The sequence below is a fragment of the Coregonus lavaretus genome (genome assembly GCF_964263955.1).
Source record: "Coregonus lavaretus genome assembly, chromosome: 5".
Lineage (NCBI taxonomy): Eukaryota > Metazoa > Chordata > Actinopteri > Salmoniformes > Salmonidae > Coregonus > Coregonus lavaretus.
The window spans coordinates 57,774,208-57,797,362 of NC_139992.1; the positions used below are offsets into that span (position 1 = coordinate 57,774,208).

A 23,155-nucleotide genomic window follows, 5' to 3' on the forward strand; every position below is an offset into this window, starting at 1 on the left:
CTACAAAGTATTGACTTTGGGGGGGTGAATAGTTATGTACACTCAAGTTTTCTGTTTTGTCTTATTTGTTGTTTGTTTCACAATAAAACATATTTTGCATCTTCAAAGTGGTAGGCATGTTGTGTAAATGAAATGATACAAACCCCCCCAAAAACCATTTTAATTCCAGGTTGTATGGCAACAAAATAGGAAAAATGCCAAGGGGGGTGAATACTTTCGCAAGCCACTGTATAACTTTGTTAATTCCTTTCAATAGAAAGCATATGGCATGGTAAAGTAACAAAAATGGATGGCATTGGCATGTGTCATTCAGATGTAAAATTGATCTCTATTAAACCTGGGAGGGGTTGAAATTTACACAATTGTTACCCGGAGGAAAATGGGGGAGGGTCATACTTTTTCAATTTCTGTCAGGGACAGGGTTATGTATTTCTTTATTTATTCCTGGGAGGGTCATGTTATTTGTAATCGATTAACAAACCCAACGCAATGGTAAATCTAAGTGCTGGCGGTAGCGCTATAGGTTTGGGGGTGTGTCAGAAATATCTTTGCTATTTTCACAACCAAAGATGATCGGCACAGTGCTGGTGGTGGCGCAAAAGGGCTGGGTTTTGATGAGTAAACCAGTTGTGGTTGAATCGAGGCTTGACTCACTGGCCAATCAGAACGTGCTCCATGGGCGGCAGGTAGCTTAGTGGTTAAGAGCGTTGTGCCAGTAACCGAAAGGTCGCTGGTTCTAATCCCCGAGCCGACTAGGTGAAAAATCTGTCGATGTGCCCTTGAGCAAGGCACTTAACCCTAATTGCTCCTGTAAGTCGCTCTGGATAAGAGCGTCTGCTAAATGACTAAAATGTAAATGTAAATGTAAAATGTAATGGCTAAATGTGTGGTTGCTTCAAGTTGTGTATTTATGGTATTTTATGTATTTTATGTGTTCCCTTGGAATAAACTCCAATTCTAATGTTAGTCCATCATAGTTTGATAAACAGCATTGTGTTGTGTGACTAAACTGCACATTTTAGAGTGGCCTTTTATTGTCCCCAGCACAAGGTGCACCTGTGTAATGATAATACTGTTTAAATAGCTTCTTGATATGCCACACCTGTCAGGTGGATGGATTATCTTGGAAAAGGAGAAATGCTCACACATTTCTGCACAAATTAGAGAGAAATAAGCTTTCTGTGTGTGTGGAACATTTCTGGGATATTTTATTTCAGCTCATGAAACATGAGACCAACACTTTACATGTTGCGTTTATATTTTTGTTCAGTATTGTAGGCCTACGGTAAGGGTAGCCTACGGAGGGATTTTGGTTTTAAAAATGGGAAATGGGAAATGGGAAACAAGCAATTGTTACAGGAAAATATACTAACTTCTAAATAGGCGGTATTCATCTCTCGTTTCATGATGGGCATGGATACATGTGGCCTACATCATGGAGGGGGTTTTACGCATCTCCAAAGCACAGCAAAAATAATGTAGGCCTGCCTACAATACATATATAAAAAGGGAATGTCAGCTCACTGTTTTGCTCCTCTCAAACTTGATATTTTAATAAAGCTTTGTTGATTATGATTGACTTCCAAGCGGTTACACGAGCCAAACCCTTTATCGAGGGTCTTGACTAGCCTACTTGATTGCATTGGGCAGGACAAAAAGAAAACAGCCTTCATTGAGAGGAGGGGAGGCTATGCTTGGTTTTTAATCAAATAAAATGAAATGGGAAAAAACATTAGTTTTATTCCATGCGCATATGGGCAGTGTGCGTCACGGCTGGATAGGCTGCATTACCGCTGTCCAAACCAGCTTTTGGTTGGTCTTAAATATGCCTACCAGCGCTGCCTGAAATTAGCATGTTGGATCATGTTTTTAAGGACACACCTCAAATATTTCCACCCGTCCTATCTGAGCGCAAGCAAGCTGCTGTAAGACAGGTAAATTACCCATCCTTGCGCAACAGTTTGAAAATAGCAGAGTGCTGGCTTTAACAGGTCAAAATTGTAAACGAACGCGGGTGTTTGACACTACGCTCTAAAAATAAAAGGTTCCTGGAGGATTCTTCAGGATAATTTAAGGTAAATTTTTTTCCTTAAGGTTAATTTATGAACCTATACTCTGCCATCAGTTCGTTTTTTTTTACCTTTGTAGACTTAAGGGGTGCTTTGAATAAATATTTTCGAAAGAGGGGTTTGTTTTGGAACCACCACCTTAACGACAGCCATAAATAGAGCCCTGAATGTCCTATTGCTCAGTGTTTGAGAATTAGTTGCTTATTATATCTTGATGTGTGCCCGATGCTGCCCCTCATTCCTAATTCTCTTCTGGGCGCGCAATATCAAGTGCGCCTAGTGTGGTCTCAATCAAATGATCCATACTCTCTATACTATAGGCTATAGGCCTAGTGTAGTGTATTAGGATTATGTCTTTGTTAATGTTTTTCATGTAGAACTGAAAATATGTTTATGTTAGTTCAAAAGTAGCCATTTGTAGGGTGACGCCCCAGGGGAGACAGGTGATTGGACAGCAGAGGGAGCAACCCATATTTTTGCATTGTTTATAAGTATATGCTGGAGGAAGAGGGGGTTAGAAACAGACAGATTATTTTGGGACACTGTTTCTCCAGACACTGCAGGTCTGTAAACTTATGCTGAAAACTTGTGATATGAATAAAACTTGTGATCAAAGTTCAGTATAAGCGGACTCCTTTGTTTGACAGCAATAATTGCCAGCATTCGACGCGATACTACACTAGGCTATACGAAGAGCATGCTCGGAGAAACACAGGGTAAAGTTATATTTCTAAGAAAATGTACTTCCTTCACAAGTTTTTGCGCTGCTGGGATGGGATATATATAAAACTAGGATAAACTCCATTACACACTGCAATGGATAGGCTATACCAATCATGAGCCCTGGCCAAAAAATGCAGTATCTGTGTGCACGGGCTAGGCCTACTGATGTCCTGTTCAGTTTACCGGAGTGCGCGAAGATGAGGTGGACCGCCGGTAAGCTTGCTACTGCTATAATTGATTTTAATAAAAACAATATGTTTCGTTGCCCATAATGAAGCTATTTATCAGAGTTATTGACCTCACAATAAGCCATATTTGAGTAATTTACATAACTTACATTACTATGAAGAGGCAGCCATGGAGATGGACAGCACATGGGTGCTGAAAGTAGGCTAATTCTAGAAGTCCTAATTCATTTCATCAGTCGTCGATTTAATTTGACTTTAGGCTACTGTCACGACTTCCTCCGAAGCTGCCTCCTCTCCTGGTTCGGGCAGGCTTCGGCGTTCGTCGTCACCGACCTTCTAGCCACTGCCGCTCCTCATCTCATCATTCCATTTGTTTTGTCTTGTCTTTTACACACACATGGTTCATATCCCCGCATTAGTACGTGTATAAGTGTTCCCTCTGCCCCCTTGTCCTTGTGGGTGATTGTTTAGTGTGAGGAGAGTGTGGCTTGGTTGAGCTCCGTGTATTTTGTATTGCCGGGGTATATTTTCCCTGTGTGCCTGTTTGGTTCCAGTGTGCCTGTATTGCGCACTGGACTGTTTGACACATTTCTGCGTAATACTGTATTCCGGAATAAACTCTGTATTCTGTGATTTACCCTCCTGCGCCTGACTCCTTCAAATCACCCATCACAGACTCACCCACCCGCCATGGAGTCAGCAGGAGAGGAGCGCATGCCTGGAGTCGTGGCACAGGTCCAGGAGCATTCAACGATGCTAGCCAGCTTGGGAGAGGCTATGGATTGGGTTCTCCAGGTCATCCAATACCTGGAGAGGAGAGGACCCGATCTGTCGGGAACAGCTGGGCGACCGGATCCAGCCACCCACACCCCAGCACCTAGAGGGATCCATATATCCCGACCACAGGATTTCGATGGGACAGCTGCTCTCTGCCAGGGATTCCTCCTCCAACTGGAGCTCTACTATTCCAGCATCAGCCCGGCCCCATCGGAGTGGGAGAAGGTGTCCACCCTCGTCTCCTGCCTCTCAGGGAAAGCCCTGGAGTGGGACAACGAGGTCTGGAATGAAGTAGGAGCCGCGTTGGACAACTACGGGGAGTTCGCTCGCCTCTTTCAGGCTGTCTTCAATCACCCGCCCGAGGGTCGAGAGGCGGGCGAGCGGCTGGTCCACCTGAGGTGGGGGACGAGGACCGCGCAGGGGGGTTTCTCCTAAGCTAACATATGGAATTGTTTTAAGATGGTCATACCATGGATCATTTAGCTATTTGATATAGAATTTTAGGACCTCTGTAGGTATATATAAAATATGTATTAGATATACTATTGCATTTGGCCTTTACTACTATAGCCCATAGAAAAGCATTGCATAACACATGAATAAATGGAAAAATAGACAGTAAAAAATTATTTTGTTAGGAATAAGATGTTGAAGTGTCTGTCCTATTTATAGTAGATATAAGAAAGCTCAGGAAATATTTTTGGTTTTTGGACAAATATTTAACCCCTTTCTTTTGTTGGCACAAAACTACCTCCATACTTCCATATTTATTTTAACCTTCAGATGAGTCCTGGAACAGTTTGTGGGTTGTAGAGCAATACGGAAAACACCATCGGTTTGGACGTTACAGACAGGAGTTGGCACATCGGGGGGGGGCGGGGGGGGGGGGGTCGTAGAGTGTCATCTTTCCACAGAGTGGTCAGACCAAACCAAACACACGTTTTCGTGAGAAGACCGATTTTTGGGATGTCACCTGGTCTTACAAACAGCGCTGTAGCTCAGCTCTGCCACTTTCCACCGCAGATGCGGAAGGCCGACATAGGTGGATGCGATCGATTGAGATGCAGCCCATGCAAGAAAACGGATATCTTTAGCTTAAACTGATGGATTTTTGATGGGGATTGTTTTATTATGTTAATTGGATTGACCCACGGGTGCGTCAATACACTCTTAAGGTCTTTAATCAGCATAGGGCAAATGTGCCCATCTCACAGTGTCAAGCATGCGCTGTAAGGAACACACCGGCCTTTGGGCATAATTTATTTGCAGTGTAAGATTTGAGATGAGATGTGTGTGTGTGCGTTCATTCACGTGTGCACACAAGTGTCCGTACATTTCAAACGAGAGAGGGGAGAAAGAACCAACATAGGAAATCCTACCTTAACATAGGCAAGGAAAATGTACCGGACAGTCCTTAACACAACATAGGAAATCTGTAGGAAATCTGTAGCAAAGCACAGGGTCGGGAGGAATAGGCGAAAGTACACAATTAAAGGAGAGGGGAGAGATGTGGAAAGAAAGAGATGAATGGGGGAGTATAGAAAGGAAAGGGGGACATCTGAAAGAAGATAGGTGGAGACATGGGATGAATGACGGATAGGAGCGTCATTCTTCCAAAGTAGGGAAAGGTAAAGATTCAGGGGTTGATATTGCAGGGAGGTCAAGCTTTCAAGTTAAGGAAGTGTGAAGGAGTACACACACACACACACACACACACACACACAGAAACATGTTTGAGGAGAGTCAGCTAGGGCAAAAGGATTAGTGTTGAAGTTGGAATTTGGTTGACTAATATGATTGCTAACCTGAGCAGAATCTAATAACTACCAGCTCCAGGTGTCAACCCTGAATGTCTTACGTATCTAACAGTGATAAAGTGAACTTTGTCATTATATTCTACAAATGCTTTGCTCTATGTTGAAATCCTCAGCTCAACATATAAACACAAAGATCCTCCAACTCCCTTGTCTCTCACTTCTACAAGAGAACATATATACACAGCCAAACACATGCATAGACCAACACATGAACACACACACACACACACACACACACACACACGTACAGTTGAAGTCAGATGTTTACATACACTTAGGTTGGAGTCATTAAAACTCGTTTTTCAACCACTCCACACATTTCTTGTTAACAAACTATAGTTTTGGCAAGTAGGTTAGGACATCTACTTTGTGCATGACACAAGTCATTCTTCCAACAATTGTTTACAGACAGATTATTTCACTTATAATTCAATGTATCACAATTCCAGTGGGTCAGAAGTTTACATACACTAAGTTGACTGTGCCTTTAAACAGCTCGGAAAATTCCAGAAAATGATGTCATGGCTTTAGAAGCTTCTGATAGGCTAATTGACATCATTTGAGTCAATTGGAGGTATACCTGTGGATGTATTTCAAGGCCTACCTTCAAACTCAGTGAATCTTTGCTTGACATCATGGGAAAATCAAAAGAAATCAGCCAAGACCTCAGAAAAACAATTGTAGACTTCCACAAGTCTGGTTCATCCTTGGGAGCAATTTCCAAATGCCTGAAGGTACCACGTTCATCTGTAAAAACAATAGTATTCAAGAATAAACACCATGGGACCACGCAGCCATCATACCGCTCAGGAAGGAGACGCGTTCTGTCTCCTAGAGATGAACGTACTTTGGTGCGAAAAGTGCAACTCAATCCCAGAACAACAGCAAAGGACCTTGTGAAGATGCTGGAGGAAACCGGTACAAAAGTATCTATATCCACAGTAAAATGAGTTCTATATCGACATAACCTGAAAGGCCGCTCAGCAAAGAAGAAGCCACTGCTCCAAAACCGCGATAAAAAACGCCAGACTACGGTTTGCAACTGCACATGGGGACAAAGATCGTACTTTTTGGAGAAATGTCCTCTGGTTTGATGAAACAAAAATAGAACTGTTTGGCCATAATGACCATTGTTATGGTTGGAGGAAAAAGGGGTGGCTTGCAAGCCGAAGAACACCATGCCAACCATGAAGCACGAGGGTGGCAGCATCATCCTGTGGGGGTGTTTTGCTGCAGGAGGGACTGGTGCACTTCACAAAATAGATGGCATCATGAGGAAGGAAAATTATGTGGATATATTGAAGCAACATCTCAAGACATCAGTCAGGAAGTTAAAGCTTGGTCGCAAATGGGTCTTCCAAATGGACAATGACCCCAAGCATACTTCCAAAGTTGTGGCAAAATGGCTAAAGGGCAACAAAGTCAAGGTATTGGAGTGGCCATCACAAAGCCCTGTCCTCAATCCTATAGAACATTTGTGGTCAGAACTGAAAAAGCGTGTGCAAGCAAGGAGGCCTACAAACCTGACTCAGTTACACCAGCTCTGTCAGGAGGAATGGACCAAAATTCACCCAACTTATTGTGGGAAGCTTGTGGAAGGCTACCCAAAATGTTTGACCCAAGTTAAACAATTTAAAGGCAATGCTACCAAATACTAATTGAGTGTATGTAAACTGCTGACCCACTGGGAATCTGATGAAAGAAATAAAAACTGAAATAAATAATGCTCTCTACTATTATTCTGACATTTCACATTCTTAAAATAAAGTGGTTATCCTAACTGACCTAAGATGGAATTTTTACTAGGATTAAATGTCAGGAATTGTGAAAAACTGAGTTTAAATGTATTTGGCTAAGGTGTGTGTAAACTTCCGACTTCAACTGTATATTATGCCAACATTTTGTGACTTTTTTGTTCGTTTTGGACTTCAGTGAGGGTTTTTTGGCTGGAGGCATTTTTTCTGGAGGTAAGCCGAAGTTCGGAGCCGAAGTCTACGCCCATTAATCTGTGATTGGTCAACAGTAGGGGTTCTTCAATGAAGTATGTGTTGTCACTCAACGAGAGATGACTAGTTTTCATGCAAATTATTTTATTGGCAAAAACGTCAACATTTTGGATTAATTATCTTAGATTAATTCTATTTTTTTGAGTGTATGCTGGCTATGCTGTCTCAAAATGGACAAACAGTACTTTTTCAGTAAGCGAAGTTCTTTTAAGGGAGTATGGGAGCACACATGTTCTGTTCGGCTAGCTGAGTTCGGCTAGGCGCCAGCTGAACTGAAGCATGCTGACGCCTTAAGTGTAAATGATAGCAACAGTGGATTGATGTGAATTTCACAGTCAATTCATTGACATCGACCATTATGTTACTATCTGTATAACTGTCCCTCGTCTGCCCATAAAAATAAATCCTATTTTACATCAATGCATCTCCCTATCAAGCAGTGGAGTCTGTTGTCTGACGTCCCGTCCATTGTGAGCTATCAAGTTTTGATTTCAAGTGAGGGAAAAAATACTTAATATTTTTTCTCTCTCTCTCTTATTAAACCACACAACATTTATTTGAAATGTTTTCATTAATTGGCCCAAGGTGGGGCCCTACATCATTCAGGGGGGACAACATGTTTACTGTTGCCTTGTGCTTGTTTGGTCATACAATACAATGACACAATGTCTGGTTTTGTAAACGTGTGTGAGTGCATGCGTGTGTACGGCATGCATGCATGCGTAAGTGTGTGTCCGCCTGCGTGCATGTCTGTGTGTCCACATTCATGTGTGTGTCTGCATACGCGTTCATGCATGCATGTGTTTGCAAAGTATGTGTAAGCTGTGTGTGTAGTATATATATATATCCTGTCAACAGATAAGCTCATTGTTCAAACACGGATTTCCACATTTCCATGTGTCACAGTGCTCCAATGCCAAAGCTACAGAGCAGAGGAGAGAAAAACAGAACAGGAGTAGAGCGAGGGAGTGGTGGAGAGGGCTGCCTGCTGCACACATGGGCACACACCAAATCAAAGGTACTGTACAATCATGTATTGTACATATATTGTACAATATTGTATCAACCTGTACCTTTTTGCTTTGCGTTGTATATGTATTTCCATTGGCAAAGGACTCTGAACACTGCAAACAAACTGCAAACTACAAACAAATCTGAACCTGGGAGAGAGACTCTGGCATAGGCAAATACACAACATCAGAAATGCTCATAGAATAAAATTGGCACTCAAACAGACAGATGGTGCAGTTAGAGCAGTCACATGAACACTCACAGTGGCAACCTCTGGCTCACTTTTCTCTAGCAATTTAGGGCTAGACATGTTACCAGGACAACCACACCCCTCCCCTCTGGCTTTGGGGGAGGTTTTTAAAAGCCTACCACTGAGTAGAGAGAGAGAGAGAGAGAGAGAGAGAGAGAGAGGAGTAGAAAAGTGGGTATATAAAACTCTGCACAATGTGGTACTAAGAGAGAGAAAGAGAGAAAGTGAAAGAGAGAAAAATGGGAGGAGAAAAGTGGGTGTGTGCATACAACTCCTGCTCTACTACACAGTGTAAAAAATGGGAGGGGACATCAAAACAATCAAGAGAACAGAATCTCTGTTGCCTTCTCATTCCTCCTCTGGAGCTTGTGAAAACAGCAGCAGCAACAACAACAACCAACTGACTGAGACAGTCCACATTCTCTTCAAAACAGGATATTTAACCTCCTCCACCCTGTGGCCATGGGAGAAGACTCATCGCATGCCGAGCGCAGCAGCAACAGCAGCAGCATTTCGGTCAACCCCCAGCATTACCATGCACAGCAAGACAACATGGACCTCCTGGTGCCCAGCTTCAGCCCCAGTTCGGCTCCCTCCTCCCCCTCTAACACACTCTCCAAGCTGGGCTTGAAAACCCCCGGGAGCCCTGGCCCTGGAAGTCCCACCAGTCCCATGGCCAGGGACCAGGTGAGTGCCATCACAGTGGTGGCTCTACTCGACAAGCTGGTCAACATGCTGGCGGCGGTGCAGGAGAACCAGCGGCGCATGGAGCAGCGCCAGGCTGACCTGGAGGGTGCCGTGCAGGGGGTCCAGGGCGACGTGACTCGCCTGTCCAAGAACCACACCAGCACGTCCAACAGCGTGAGCAAGATGCTGGAGCGCTCGCACAAGGTCAACACCCACATGAAGGAGGTGCGGGAGCGTCTGGACAAGCAGGCGTCGCAGGTGAAGCAGCTGGAGGCTAACCATGGACACCTGCTCAAGAGGAACCATTTCAAAGTGCTAATTTTCCAGGTAGGGATAGAGGGGTGGATGGATGAATGTGGTTTTGTGTAAGGGGGAAAAGGGAATATTGAGAGAATGTAAGAAATGTAAGAAGTGTGTTTGGGGGTTGTGAGAGAAGGAGAGGGAAGCATGTTAAAAGTGTTTGTTTGTTTGTGTGCATATTTGTCAAGTGTGTGAAAGTGAGAAACAGAATGTTAAAAATGTTTGGGAGAATGTTGAAAGTAGTTGTTTGTTAGTGCCTGTGTGTGTGTGTATGTGTGTGTGTATGTGTGTGTGTGTGTGTGTGTGTGTGTGTGTGTGTGTGTGTGTGTGTGTGTGTGTGTGTGTGTGTGTGTGTGTGTGTGTGTGTATGTGTGTGTGTGTGTGTGTGTGTGTGTGTCCGTGCATACGTGAAACCGATTGTGGACGTTGGGAGTTACTGCAAGGGTGTTTACGAGTACATCCTACACTGTAATATTTGTGTTGTGTGTAAATGACAGGCTTGGCAGCTGTGTGAAAGTGTGTGAGAGAGAGAGACATGGTGTGAACATGTAACTACAGAGGGAGTGGTGTTTTGAAGAGCTCCATTGGATATGTAAGAGAGAGAGAGAGAGAGAGAGAGAGAGAGAGAGAGAGAGAGAGAGAGAGAGAGAGAGATAGCGAGAAAGAGTGTGTGTGTGTGTGTGTGTGCGAACGTGTGCTTGTGCGTGAGCGTGTGTGTGCGTCCAAGCTGTGTGAGGATGGGTGTGGAGAGGACAATAAAGGAAAGTGTAGATCACAACTCGCACTTTTATGTATAATGATCTACAATCAGTGGTGGAAAAAGTGCCCAATTGTCATACTTAAGTAAAAGTAAAGATACCTTAATAGAAAATGACTAAACTAAAAATGAAAGTCACCCAGTAAAATACTACTTGAGTAAAAGTCTAAAAGTATTTTGTTTTAAACATACTTCAAAAGTAAAGGTAATTTCTCAAATATACTTATGTATCAGAAGTAAAAGTATAACTCATTTCACTGGACGGCACAATTTTCTTGTTTTTAACATTTACGGATAGCCAGGGGCACACTCCAACACTTAGACATAATTTACAAACGAAGCATTTGTGCTTAGTGAGTCCGCCAGATCAGAGGTAGTAGGGTTGACAAGGGATGTTCTCTTGATAAGTGTGTAAATTGGATCCTTTTCCTGTCCTGCTAAGCATTCAAAATGTAACGAGTACTTTTGGGTGTCAGGGAAATTGTATGGAGTAAAAAGTAAATTCTTTTCTTTAGGAATGTAGTGAAGTAAAAGTAAAAGTTGTCAAAAATATAAATAATAAAGTAAAGTACATATACGCAAAAAACCTACGTAAGTAGAACTTTAAGTATTTTTTACTTAAGTACCTTACACCACTGTCTACAATCTAGTTAAATTAGATCTATGCAGTAAGAGTGACTTTATCTTGCTTTTCCTCCTCTCTGGTCACTGAAGTGATTTACAATATATAAATAATGTATAAAAGTATAATATACCACTTGGCTGACACTTACAGTACAATTACTGCATCCACATTTAATATGTGACTGTGATCCCCACGGGAATTCAACCCGCAACCTCAGCATTAATAGTGTCATGCTCTTACCAACTGAGCCAACACATAAAAGGTGTGATCAGATGATTTTAATAGTATTTGAATAGTGTTTCCCAACCTTACTCTTTGCTCAGACCTAGCTCCATTATACTAAATATACTGAATTATTGTGTGGCCAGTATATTCTTGAATGATTTGATAGGGCTTGATACTGTATGTGTTCAGTCAGGAAAAGGGCAAGTCATATTGACACAGGTTAAGCCCTGAGAGCTCATAGCCACTGATCTTATCTGGTTTCCCAGGTACTACTGCTCTTGTTCAATAGCAACAGGTGCAAATACTGCACATTGGCTCCAACTGCATGACTCTAGTCTGGTGGTTGTGCATTGGAGTTGGTTATCCACAGGTAATTCCTATAGTTGTTGCCTACGTACAATTGCTTAACTGTTTTGAGTCCTTATAGTGCTTTGGTCTAAAATGGTGCGACATATTGATGATGGGGTTATGGGGAATACTGATTGGTAATAATGATAACATTCTGGAGAGCACATTATCTGTACTGTATAACCAGCAACATACAGTACAAGTTAAAGAAAACATCAGAGGATGCCATTCTGTCACACAGTGCTACAAAGAACACGCTATGAGTCACAAAATATACAACTCACTGATAAGGCATTTAGATTCCAACTCCGCACCCCTGAGCTCTCTTTTGTCTTTTGTTTGCTCATGGCCTAAAAAAATGTCTCTCCACTGATTGAAGTCTTCCTCCACGCATTGATTGAGAACATACGGTGCTCTGTACGTGCTACCCAAGGTGGAAATGCCACTGTGCTGCTCCTAAGGGCGCTAGGGTAAATACCCACCACTCTGGGCCAAAGTAGCACCGACCGGCACTGCCGCTCGGCTGCTCCTCTCCCTTTAACGAGCCCTAATGAGGCCAGGGGAAAATGTAGTGCTTAGTGTAGTTTGTAGTTTGGCCCGTTGTTTGTTTGTGTTTGTGCTCCAGTGCTTTCCTGTCTCCCTGACCTCCCCTTTTTCGGAGAGACACATATTCTCCCTTTCCCAGCCACGAAACAGAAGAGTCCAATGCCATGTGGTAGCTTCTGTTTGTGACAAAGTTGGTTGTTAATACCGAGGGGAGGTGAAAGGTCTTGGATTGGCAAGAGGGTAAACGTTCATTTATATTAAAATGGGAAAGAGGGATAGTAATACAACCGTGGAATATGATATGAATGTGTGCTTGTGCATGAGTGTGCACGTGCATGCATAAGTGCATGTGTGCAGGCATCTGTTTGTGTGTGTGCGTGTGAGCATGTGCACGCATGTGTGTGTGCGTGCGTGCGTGCATGTGTGCAGTTTTCAAGATAAGTAGTGGGATTGGAGGGGTAGGATGGGAAGTCCTCTGATAGCTCGCTAGTGTTTATGGGACGTCTAATCATTGAGAGGCAGGGAGTGACAACAACAGTGATGACCTTTTATCACACACTATCAAAACACATTCAAATCCAACAGCATTGAATGAAAACACACTTCACAACCAAACAAAACATGCTGCATCAGGAAAACAAAACACAGCCTTATCGAAAGACGTTGTTTAACACATTCGACCTGAGCAACTTTGTGTAACAGTGTATTCGTGCTGGAGAATGCAAACAGATCGTAAGTTGAGTGATCTTTGTTCTTGCCCATTGTATTTGTCATCAGTATTTTTAACAAACACACTTGAATTAAGAATGAAACACTTTGGCATCATATAAATTGTTTTCTGAATTAAATTGAAGAGTTCAGTAGTCAGCTTTGATTCATTAAGACTTTACTGCCGTTGTCACAGAACTCTTGACCAAAGGTCTCTAGGCTTGTCAGCATCGGCGGCAGTGAGTAAGCACTGGTATTAGGGTTTATTTATCCAAGTTCCTTATGCAGGATAAGGCAGAGCCAGTCCTGCTTTAGCTGCCTCACCCATTTAACCCCTGATTCAACCAATCATTCTTAAATAACATGCTTGAATACTTAGAAATCCATCCTTCCCTCCTTGTTTCCTTGAAATAAGCACAAATCTATAAGGAGAAAAATAATGGCTTGAGGGTGCAGCTGTGATTTGTGTGTGTGTGTGTGTGTGTGTGTGTGCGTGCCTACATCTCTCAGGTATTATGTTCCAGTGGGCAGGGCTCACTAAACCTAGCTCAAGGCATAGTAATACCACTGAAGCTCACGCTCACGTACAAATATCCTCTCCTTGCAAGCATTTAGTTTTTGCCTCTCTTTCAAACAACAAAGCCTTCCATTTCATTATCCCCCGATGTGCATGGATGAGTTTGGTTCAGTGACAGCTATCACAACATGAAAGAGGGCCTTGAATCCCAACACTCATCTGGGTCATGTTCATTAGGCACCAAACAGAATAAATTAGACTGGAACAAGGAGGGACTAACTGTAACAAGTATTCCGTTGAAAATATAAAAAACATGACCCTGTTTCTGTCCCATAGCCTAATATGTCTCTCTGTTTGTGGAGACAGAGAAAGGTAGTCCTACAGACTCAAAAGACCAAACCTGTTTGTTTACCTTGTGGCTCCTCTCTTTCTTATCATTCTCATTTTCCCTTTTCATCTCCTGAACAGGCTACGGCGAGAGGTGTGTAAAAGAAAGAGAGGGGGAAGGAGAGGGAGAGGTAGCAAGAGAGAAACACAGTGATAGAGAGGAAGAGAGAGAAAGAGGGAAAGAGAAAAAAGGACAACAGAGAGGGGGACAGAGTGAAAGAGCTGAAAGGGAAAGTCGAGTGATAGAGGAGGGAAAGGATGAAAGGACATATGTGAAGGCAATTAGACAAAATGATAACATGAGGAGAGGTTAAAATAAGGTATGATAGGTGAAAAGAGAGGGAGAGAGAGAGACACAGAGAGAGAGAGAGAGAGAGAGAGAGAGAGAGAGAGAGAGAGAGAGAGAGAGAGAGAGAGAGAGAGAGAGAGAGAGAGAGAGAGAGAGAGAGAGAGAGAGAGAGAGAGAGAGAGAGAGAGAGAGAGTTTGAGTTTTAAATCATCTTTATTGGGTCTGGGAGCCCACCACACAAATACTCATACAAAACCGTATTTACACATCAATTAAAAACACAACTCCAATTCCTCCTCCACAGTAACTGAACACAACAGCCTCTGAATACCCCATAAACAGATCAATATTGTTGACAGGTATAATAGGCAAACTCAACCCTTAGTCTTGCTGCCAACATTCCCTCCAGCATTCCCACCACATCCACAGACCCCTGTCCCCGAATATTGTTCTTTCGGGTCTTCCATATGGCTAATTTTGCTGCCCCTAACACAAAATTAAGCAACACAACTACACCTTTCTGACTAAACCTGTACTTTGGCCCAAATATATACAGTTGGGAAGAGAAAACCTCTCCCAGAGCTGAGAACCAAGTAGTGATCAGGTCAATCATCCCGACCAACCTGGGACACTGTAAAAACAGATGTGCCAGAGTTTCAGACTGAGCACAGAATGGACACCCCTCCCCAACAGTAGGATCCAGGTGTACCAGATACATGTTGGTGGCTATGGCTCCATGTATTATCCTCCATTGGAGGTCAGCTGTCCTCTTATCAATAGGCAGTTTGTATAATGTTCGCCAACAGCCTTTTGGGGAGGCACCTGGACCAAGCACACCCGCCCACCTCGTCGATTTTACCCCTTCCAGGGAAGAGGCATGGGACACCTTTACACATATTCTGTACATGGCCTTCTTTCCCACCTCCTTGAACTCCCCCAGCTCCGGGGTATCGAAGGAAAGCAGCATCCCCACGTCCTCCTCGAATGCCCCCGCCGCAGCACTAACAATCAGTGCAGGGAACACATAATCCAGACCCTCCTTCCACCGATCAGAATTGGAAGTGTCAGTCACATACTGCAGATGAAGTACTGGCAAGGAATCACAGACCTCAGCGACGACCTTCCTCAGTAGGCGAGACGATCGGATCCCCACTCTGTCTCCCAGCTCCTCCAACGACCTATTCCTGTTCCACATTAGATGACCCAGCTTAGTACACCCCACGCCTAACAGGCATGAACGTAGGCTAGCTGAACCCAGAACACGGGACTGGATGGCAGTGTTGTGAAAAAGAGGCTCTTCAAAAAGCCACATCCCTGGTGGCGTGCAGGCCTTATGGGACTTGACCAGAACTCTCCAAGCCTGCATTACAGACTCATAAAATGGAGTCAGGCCAGGCAACTCACCCCCCTCCAGCTTTAAGAGGAAAAGGTGCTTGTCTAAGCCCAAACAGCCGGCTCTCCTCATCAATGCGTAGGCTGTGTCAACCCAGCTAGAACCGTCACTGTACAACAGTCTCTGGGCTGCTTGAAGCCGGAAAGCCATGATCCTGGAAGAAATGTCCACCAGGCCTTGCCCACCCTCGTGCAGTGGCAGGTACAGGGCTGAAGCTTTAATCCAATGTTGTCCAGACCAGAAGAAGTTGACAAGGGTCCTCTGAAGCTCTTGTATCAGACCCTTTGGTGGCTGTAAAATCATTAGTCTGTGCCACAGGGTAGAGGCAGCTAGGTTATTAGCTACCAGTACCCTTCCCCTATAAGACAGCTGGGGCAGCACCCATTTCCATCTTGACAGTCTGGCACACACTTTCTCCACTACACCCTCCCAGTTCTTTTTCTGAAAGACATCGGAGCCTAGAAAAAACCCCAAAGTCTTCATCCCATCTCTGCCCCACTGACGCCCCCCTGGTAACCGTGGAGCGGACGCCATCTGAAGCTGGCCTGCCCACAGCGCTTCACTCTTTCCCCAATTGACTCTAGCTGAGGAGGCCCCCTCATACACCTTTAAAGCGAGTGAGAGAACCTTAACATCCTCACCCCCTGTAATAAAAATGGTCACGTCATCTGCATACGCAGACAGTGCTATCGTGGGACCCTTCATTACACCTGGCACAGAGAAACCAGTAAGCTTCGCTCTTAAAAAACAAAGCATTGGTTCAAATCGCCAGACTGTATAACTGCCCTGAAATTGGGCATCCCTGCCTGATGCCCCTTTGGACAGGGATGGGACAACTCAAACCACCCCCCACCTTCACCATACACGAGGCCCCAGCATACAGTAAATTCATCCAAGACAAAAAAACATCCCCAAACCCAAAGGCTTTCATTGTTTTAAACAAGTACTGATGGTCCACACGATCAAAAGCCTTCTCCTGATCCAAAGAAAGTAAACCCACATTTACATCAGACAGTTTACAAATGTCCAAAACATCTCTTATTAGAAACAAGTTGTCAACAATAGAGCGATCAGGTACACAGTAGGACTGGTCCTTGTGGACCAACAATCCCAGATACTCTTTCAACCTGTTTGAGAGACATTTAGAAACAATTTTATATTCTGCACACAGCAAAGCAACAGGTCTCCAATTTTTTATGAGAGCCAAATCCCCCTTTTTTCACACACCACTTCATAAAAATCCTCCCCAATAGACCCCCAAAAGTGCTTATAGAACTCAGATGGTAAACCATCAATGCCAGGGGCTCGGCCTGTTGAGAGCTGCATAACTGCTGTGGACAGCTCTTGCAGTGTAATGTCAGAGTCCAATGCGACTCTTTGCTCAGGTCCCAATTGAGGAAGACCGTGTAACAACTGTTCAGTACACAGAGAGTCACAATCCTCCGCCTTATAGAGGGCAGAATAGAAATCCACGGCATGTTGACGCATTTCACTGTCATCCGTGGTCACCTTCCCATCAGGGAGACGAAGGCAGACCATCTGTTTACGTTGCAATGTCGACTGTCCTAGGTTTTTTTTTAAAGCACTAGGAGCATCCATATCCTTGAGGGAAGCGAAACGAGACCTAATCAAGGCACCCTTCACCCTTTCATGCAGAAACGACCTCAATTCATGTTTCTTGTGCTGTAAGTTCATGACTAGTCCGGGGTCATTCTGAGTGAGCAACTTCAATTCAATAGATTTAATGTTCTGTTCAAGGGCCCTGATAGTCTCTTTAACTTCAATTCGAGACAGAGCAGTATACTGTTGACAAAATAATCGTATTTGGGCCTTCCCAACCTCCCACCATTGTCTCAAGGACTCAAAATTCCCTTTTGTAACCCTCCATTTTTCCCAAAACAACAAAAACCTTTCACAAAACATGACATCATGTAACAATTTAACATTAAAATACCAATAAGATGATGACCTTCGTGGACAGGACAAGTGAATATCAACAGTGACAATATGGTGATCAGAGAAACCCACAGGAGTAATGTCACACCTTCCAACCCTACTACAGTATTGCTCAGATACATACAACCTGTCTAACCTTGCTGCACTGACATGACCTTCATTAACTTTTAGCCATGTGTACTGCCTAACTTTTGCATTCCTTACTCTCCACACATCGGAAAGCTCAAACTCAGTTAATAGACCAGACAGACAAATTGCTGACCGCAGGTGAGGTTCTTCAGCGGTGCGATCAACAGTAAAATCCACTGTACAGTTCCAGTCCCCCCCTAAAACCATACACCCCTCTTGGTCACACTGTCTTAAGGTTTCCTTTATTTTATCAAAACCAACAATACGCTCTGTACCCTCATTAGGAGCATAAACATTCAAAAAAACTAACAAAAACCCCATAACATCCACCTTGACCAATAAAACCCGACCCTTGACAATCTCTGTTGTAGATACCACAGTCACCCCTAAGCCTGAAGAAAACAAGATTGCCACCCCAGCACTGAAATTAGTACCATGACTGAGTATATGCTGCCCCTCCCACCACATACCCCAGTCAGCCTCATTTTCCTCATCACTATGTGTCTCCTGTAGGAAAACTACATTAAGCCTTTTCTGTTTTATTACTTCTAATACCCAAGCCCTCTTATTCCTGTCCCTTCCTCCATTAATATTGAGAGAACCTACCCTTAGTACCTCCATATAGAAAATAAAAAGGAAAAGCAGAAGATACCACAGAGAAACCAGACAAAGAGAATAGAACACCCTATGAGGCATAATCATCATCATTATTTAAATTTTCTCTTAACCTGACCACGTTTCCCACCACCTTTTGCTGCTGCAACAGCAGTAACAAATTTCCTCAAGCGAAACCGCTTCTTCTCACTCAACTGGTCTAACCCCACCGTCTTCTGTAACATCACAGCTGACCTCACAAACTTATCAACATCAAAATAATCTGCCAATTTGACGGATTTCCCAAAAGTCTGATCCAGAAACCCATTTACCTCCTCTAGATCGTAAATTGAGTCCTCACCAGCTGATATCGTATCAAGAGAGATATCCATATCCTTCTCCTGATCCTCCTCAACTGAGGCCACAGACCACTGACTCCCCTCTACCACATCCCTTTCAACACTCCCCACTTGCACCCCATCACTCGTACCAGGCATCTCCTCCACTACCTGGGAGACTAGCCCCACCTGAACCCCATTACTCGTAGTGGGCATCTCCTCCACTACCTGGGAGACTAGCCCCACCTGAACCCCATTACTCGTAGTGGGCATCTCCTCCACTACCTGGGAGACTAGCCCCACCTGAACCCCATTACTCGTAGTGGGCATCTCCTCCACTACCTGGGAGACTAGCCCCCCCTGTACCCCAGCACTCATAGTGGGCATCTCCTCCACTACCTGGGAGACTAGCCCCCCCTGTACCCCAGCACTCATAGTGGGCATCTCCTCCACTACCTGGGAGATGAGCTCCACATGAACCCTCTCCTGTAACCCATTACTTGTAGTGGGCATCTCCTCCACTACCTGGGAGATTAGCTCCACATGTACCCCATCCTGTACCACAGCACTCGTACTGGGCACCTCCTCACCAGTCTGAGGAAATGGCCCTTCAGATCCATCCTTACCTTCTACAACAATTTTTTTCTGCTGCATAACATTTCCCTCTGGTACAAGTTGCACCTCTGTGCCCTCAACACGGACAACTTGTTCCTCAGCAACAGATGCGTGTGGCTGCTCTACCACTGTCAGCCCACCTCTTCCTACATCAGTGGGCCCAGGCGTTACGAGGACCACCTGCGCCCCTCCCTCTGCCTTCTCCCTTTTCGGGCAAGCATGTCGCTTATGACCAACATCCCCACACTCAAAACACTGTTGACTACCCGTACTAGCATAAGCCATATACAGTCTATTGTCATACTTGACTTTAAACGATAACTCCAAAGTCTGCTCCGGTGAGTCCAAAAACATAAACACCTGTCGCCGAAACGACATTACCTGTTTCAAAGCCAAGTGTTTGCAACCCAATGGGACAACCTTAATTGAACTTGCAAACTTCCCAAAGCGCAATAACTCGCGCTCCAATAGCTCATTTGGAATGAACGGCGGTACATTTGAAATCGTTACCCTTGTTGACGGAGAAAAAAGCGGCGTAACTTGAATAAACATTCCTTTAAGAAGTATGCCATGCTCAACCATACGATCAACAAGGCGCTCTTCTTTAAGAAATACCACCACCGCTTTATTCATCCGTGACGCATAAGCAACATTCTCATATCCTACCTTCTCTCCTACGGCGACCAGAACCTCTTCCACCATGACAGTAGCTTCAGTAACACACCTAAAGCCGTGCCGAAGTGACAGGGACGGCGTCCCGATTTGGGCCGCCATCCCCACCAAAATCAGGGTAATTTCGACACGAAAAACAATATACTTAATTCTACCACAACAAATTTTTTTAAATAATAACCTTAATCATGCATAGAAGAAAAAAGGATATCACCAAGAAAAGGAAAACCCAGGATATCTAACTCTACACAACACTCGCACTTAGCACTCACTCAAACAATTCCCAGCACGCACCAAACACTCCCAGCATGCAGAGAGAGAGAGAGAGAGAGAGAGAGAGAGAGAGAGAGAGAGAGAGAGAGAGAGAGAGAGAGAGAGAGAGAGAGAGAGAGAGAGACAGACAGAGATGGAGAGGTTTCTATGATTAATTTGACTTGAGGAGTATAAGTTACGTAGTGCAGCCTGCCAATGGCTCACAAAGATTCCTTGAATGCAGGGGTGGTTTGACAACCCCGGGTGGCTTTATTGCACTTTCAATTCTCTGTTGAAACACTAACCTAAGGGACATTATAAGCAAAATGGAAACCAGACGAAACGATTGTATTATTCAATAAAAACATGTTTATTTTGGACCAGGTTAAGTCCATTTGTATGCTGTGAGGGCTAGAATTCAACAGTTTAGTGAACATACAACTGTATCCAAATATACAGTACCAGTTTAAACTTTTGGACACACCTATTCATTCAAGGGGTTTTCTTAATTTGTTTTACTATTTTCTACATTGTAGAATAAAAGTGAAGACATCAAAACTATGAAATAACACATATGGAATCATGTAGTAACCAAAAAAGTGTTAACCTCTTCGGGATCGGTGTCCCGTACGCGGGACGGTTGAGCTAACGTGCGCTAATGTGATTAGCATGACTGTTGTAAGTAACAGCAAACTTTCCAGGACATAGACATGTCTTATATGGGCAGAAAGCTTAAATTCTTGTTAATCTAACTACACTGTAGCTATTATAGTGAAAAAATACCATGCTATTGTTTGAGGAGAGTGCACAACAGCAAAAAACTTAGCACGTCAACTGGTTTGATACATTCACCTCTGAAGATAAATAATGTACTTACATTCAATAATCTTGCTCAGATTTGTCATCCTAAGGGTCCCAGAGATAAAATGTAGCATAGTTTTGTTTGATAAAATCCATTTTTATAATAAAATGTAGAAACTGGGTTCTACAGTTTGAACCCCTGCTGTCTCTGGCTCCACACTCACCCCGCCCGGCCATCTGGATGTGTGAAAGTTAGTGTATAATCTTATGATCCATCATGTATGACATTCCTGGGAGTGTTAAACTTACATTTTGTATTACCATATAATTTGTGTATGTTCTCTATAGTTATGTACTTTAAAATGTATCAATTGACCAATTAGGCACATTTGGGCAGACTTAATACAAAACAGTCCAGTATTGCAATGCTTCACTGGATCTATAGCTAACATTCATTTCTATTGTGCCCAAAATAATCTGAAACACAACCAAAACAAAGAGCAAATGCATCCAACAAGTATGTAGAGTCACAAGCTTGATGTATTCATTGCGTGCTAGGAATATGGGACCAAATACTAAACTTTTGAGTACTTTAATACACATATAAGTGAATTTGTCCCAATACTTTTGGTCCCCTAAAATGGGGGGACTATGTACAAAAAGTTCTGTAATTTCTAAACGGTTCACCCGATATCGATGAAAACACCCTCAAATTAAATCTGACAGTCTGCACTGTATCATTTCAAATCCAAAGTGCTTGAGTACAGAGTCAAAATAACAACAGAATTGTCACTGTCCCAATACTTTTGGAGCTCACTGTATATTGTCACATATGTGAGAAACACAGGCATTGTATAAGAATCATGTGTTGTGTATTTTCTTATAGGAAAAATGTGTATAATAATTTCCATATGGTACATTACAAAGTTTTTACAGCTTCCTGCAGCCATAGCTTTATATAAGTATTGGTGTCTTATGAACAAACCATGTTGACATTTGGGTTTGTGCAAATGTATTTGCTATTTATAAAGTTAATAAGTCCACTTTTTTTTTTATGAAGTTCCACAAAAATGACATTGTCTGAGTGAATAGTATTTACATTTATACAGTGAGGGAAAAAAGTATTTGATCCTTTGCTGATTTTGTACGTTTGCCCATTGACAAAGACATGATCCGTCTATTATTTTAATGGTAGGTTTATTTGAACAGTCAGAAACAGAAAAATCCAGAAAAACGCATGTCAAAAATGTTATAAATTGATTTGCATTTTAATGAGGGAAATAAGTATTTGACCCCTCTGCAAAACATGACTTAGTACTTGGTGGCAAAACCCTTGTTGGCAATCACAGAGGTCAGACGTTTCTTGTATTTGTCCACCAGGTTTGCACACATCTCAGGAGGGATTTTGTCCCACTCCTCTTTGCAGATCTTCTCCAAGTCATTAAGGTTTCGAGGCTGACGTTTGGCAACTCGAACCTTCAGCTCCCTCCACAGATTTTCAATGTGATTAAGGTCTGGAGACTGGCTAGGCCACTCCAGGACCTTAATGTGCTTCTTTTTGAGCCACTCATTTGTTGCCTTGGCCGTGTGTTTTGGGTCATTGTCATGCTGGAATACCCATTCACGACCCATTTTCAATGCCCTGGCTGAGGGAAGGAGGTTCTCACCCAATATTTGACGGTACATGGCCCCGTCCATCGTCCCTTTGATGCGGTGAAGTTGTCCTGTCCCCTTAGCAGAAAAACACCCCCAAAGCATAATGCTTCCACCTCCATGTTTGATGGTGGGGATGATGTTCTTGGGGTCATAGGCAGCATTCGTCCTCTTCCAAACACGGTAAGTTGAGTTGATGCCAAAGAGCTCAATTTTGGTCTCATCTGACCACAACACTTTCACCCAGTTCTCCTCTGAATCATTCAGATGTTCATTTGCAAACTTCAGACGTGCATGTATATGTGCTTTCTTGAGCAGGGGGACCTTGCGGGCGCTGCAGGATTTCAGTCCTTCACGGCGCAGTGTGTTACCAATTGTTTTCTTGGTGACTATGGTCCCAGCTGCCTTGAGGTCATTGACAAGCTCCTCCCATGTAGTTCTGGGCTGATTCCTCACCGTTCTCATGATCATTGCAACTCCATGAGGTGAGATCTTGCTTGGAGCCCCAGGCCGAGTGAGATT

The 23,155-nt window shown here is 43.5% G+C and overlaps 1 protein-coding gene across 1 annotated transcript in view; it reads left to right on the forward strand.

Annotated features, from left to right (window-relative positions):
• The first annotated feature begins 1,949 nt into the window (after positions 1 to 1,949).
• LOC311128931 (caveolae-associated protein 2-like) overlaps positions 1,950 to 23,155 on the forward strand; it is a 38,179-nt gene continuing 16,973 nt past the window's right edge. The window contains exons 1-3 of the mRNA XM_084161167.1: positions 1,950 to 2,075; positions 8,487 to 8,598; positions 9,276 to 9,855. Of these exons, the coding sequence (XP_084017293.1) occupies positions 9,304 to 9,855 (552 nt within the window). The 5' untranslated portion in view covers positions 1,950 to 2,075; positions 8,487 to 8,598; positions 9,276 to 9,303. The remainder of the gene's footprint in view (positions 2,076 to 8,486; positions 8,599 to 9,275; positions 9,856 to 23,155) is intronic.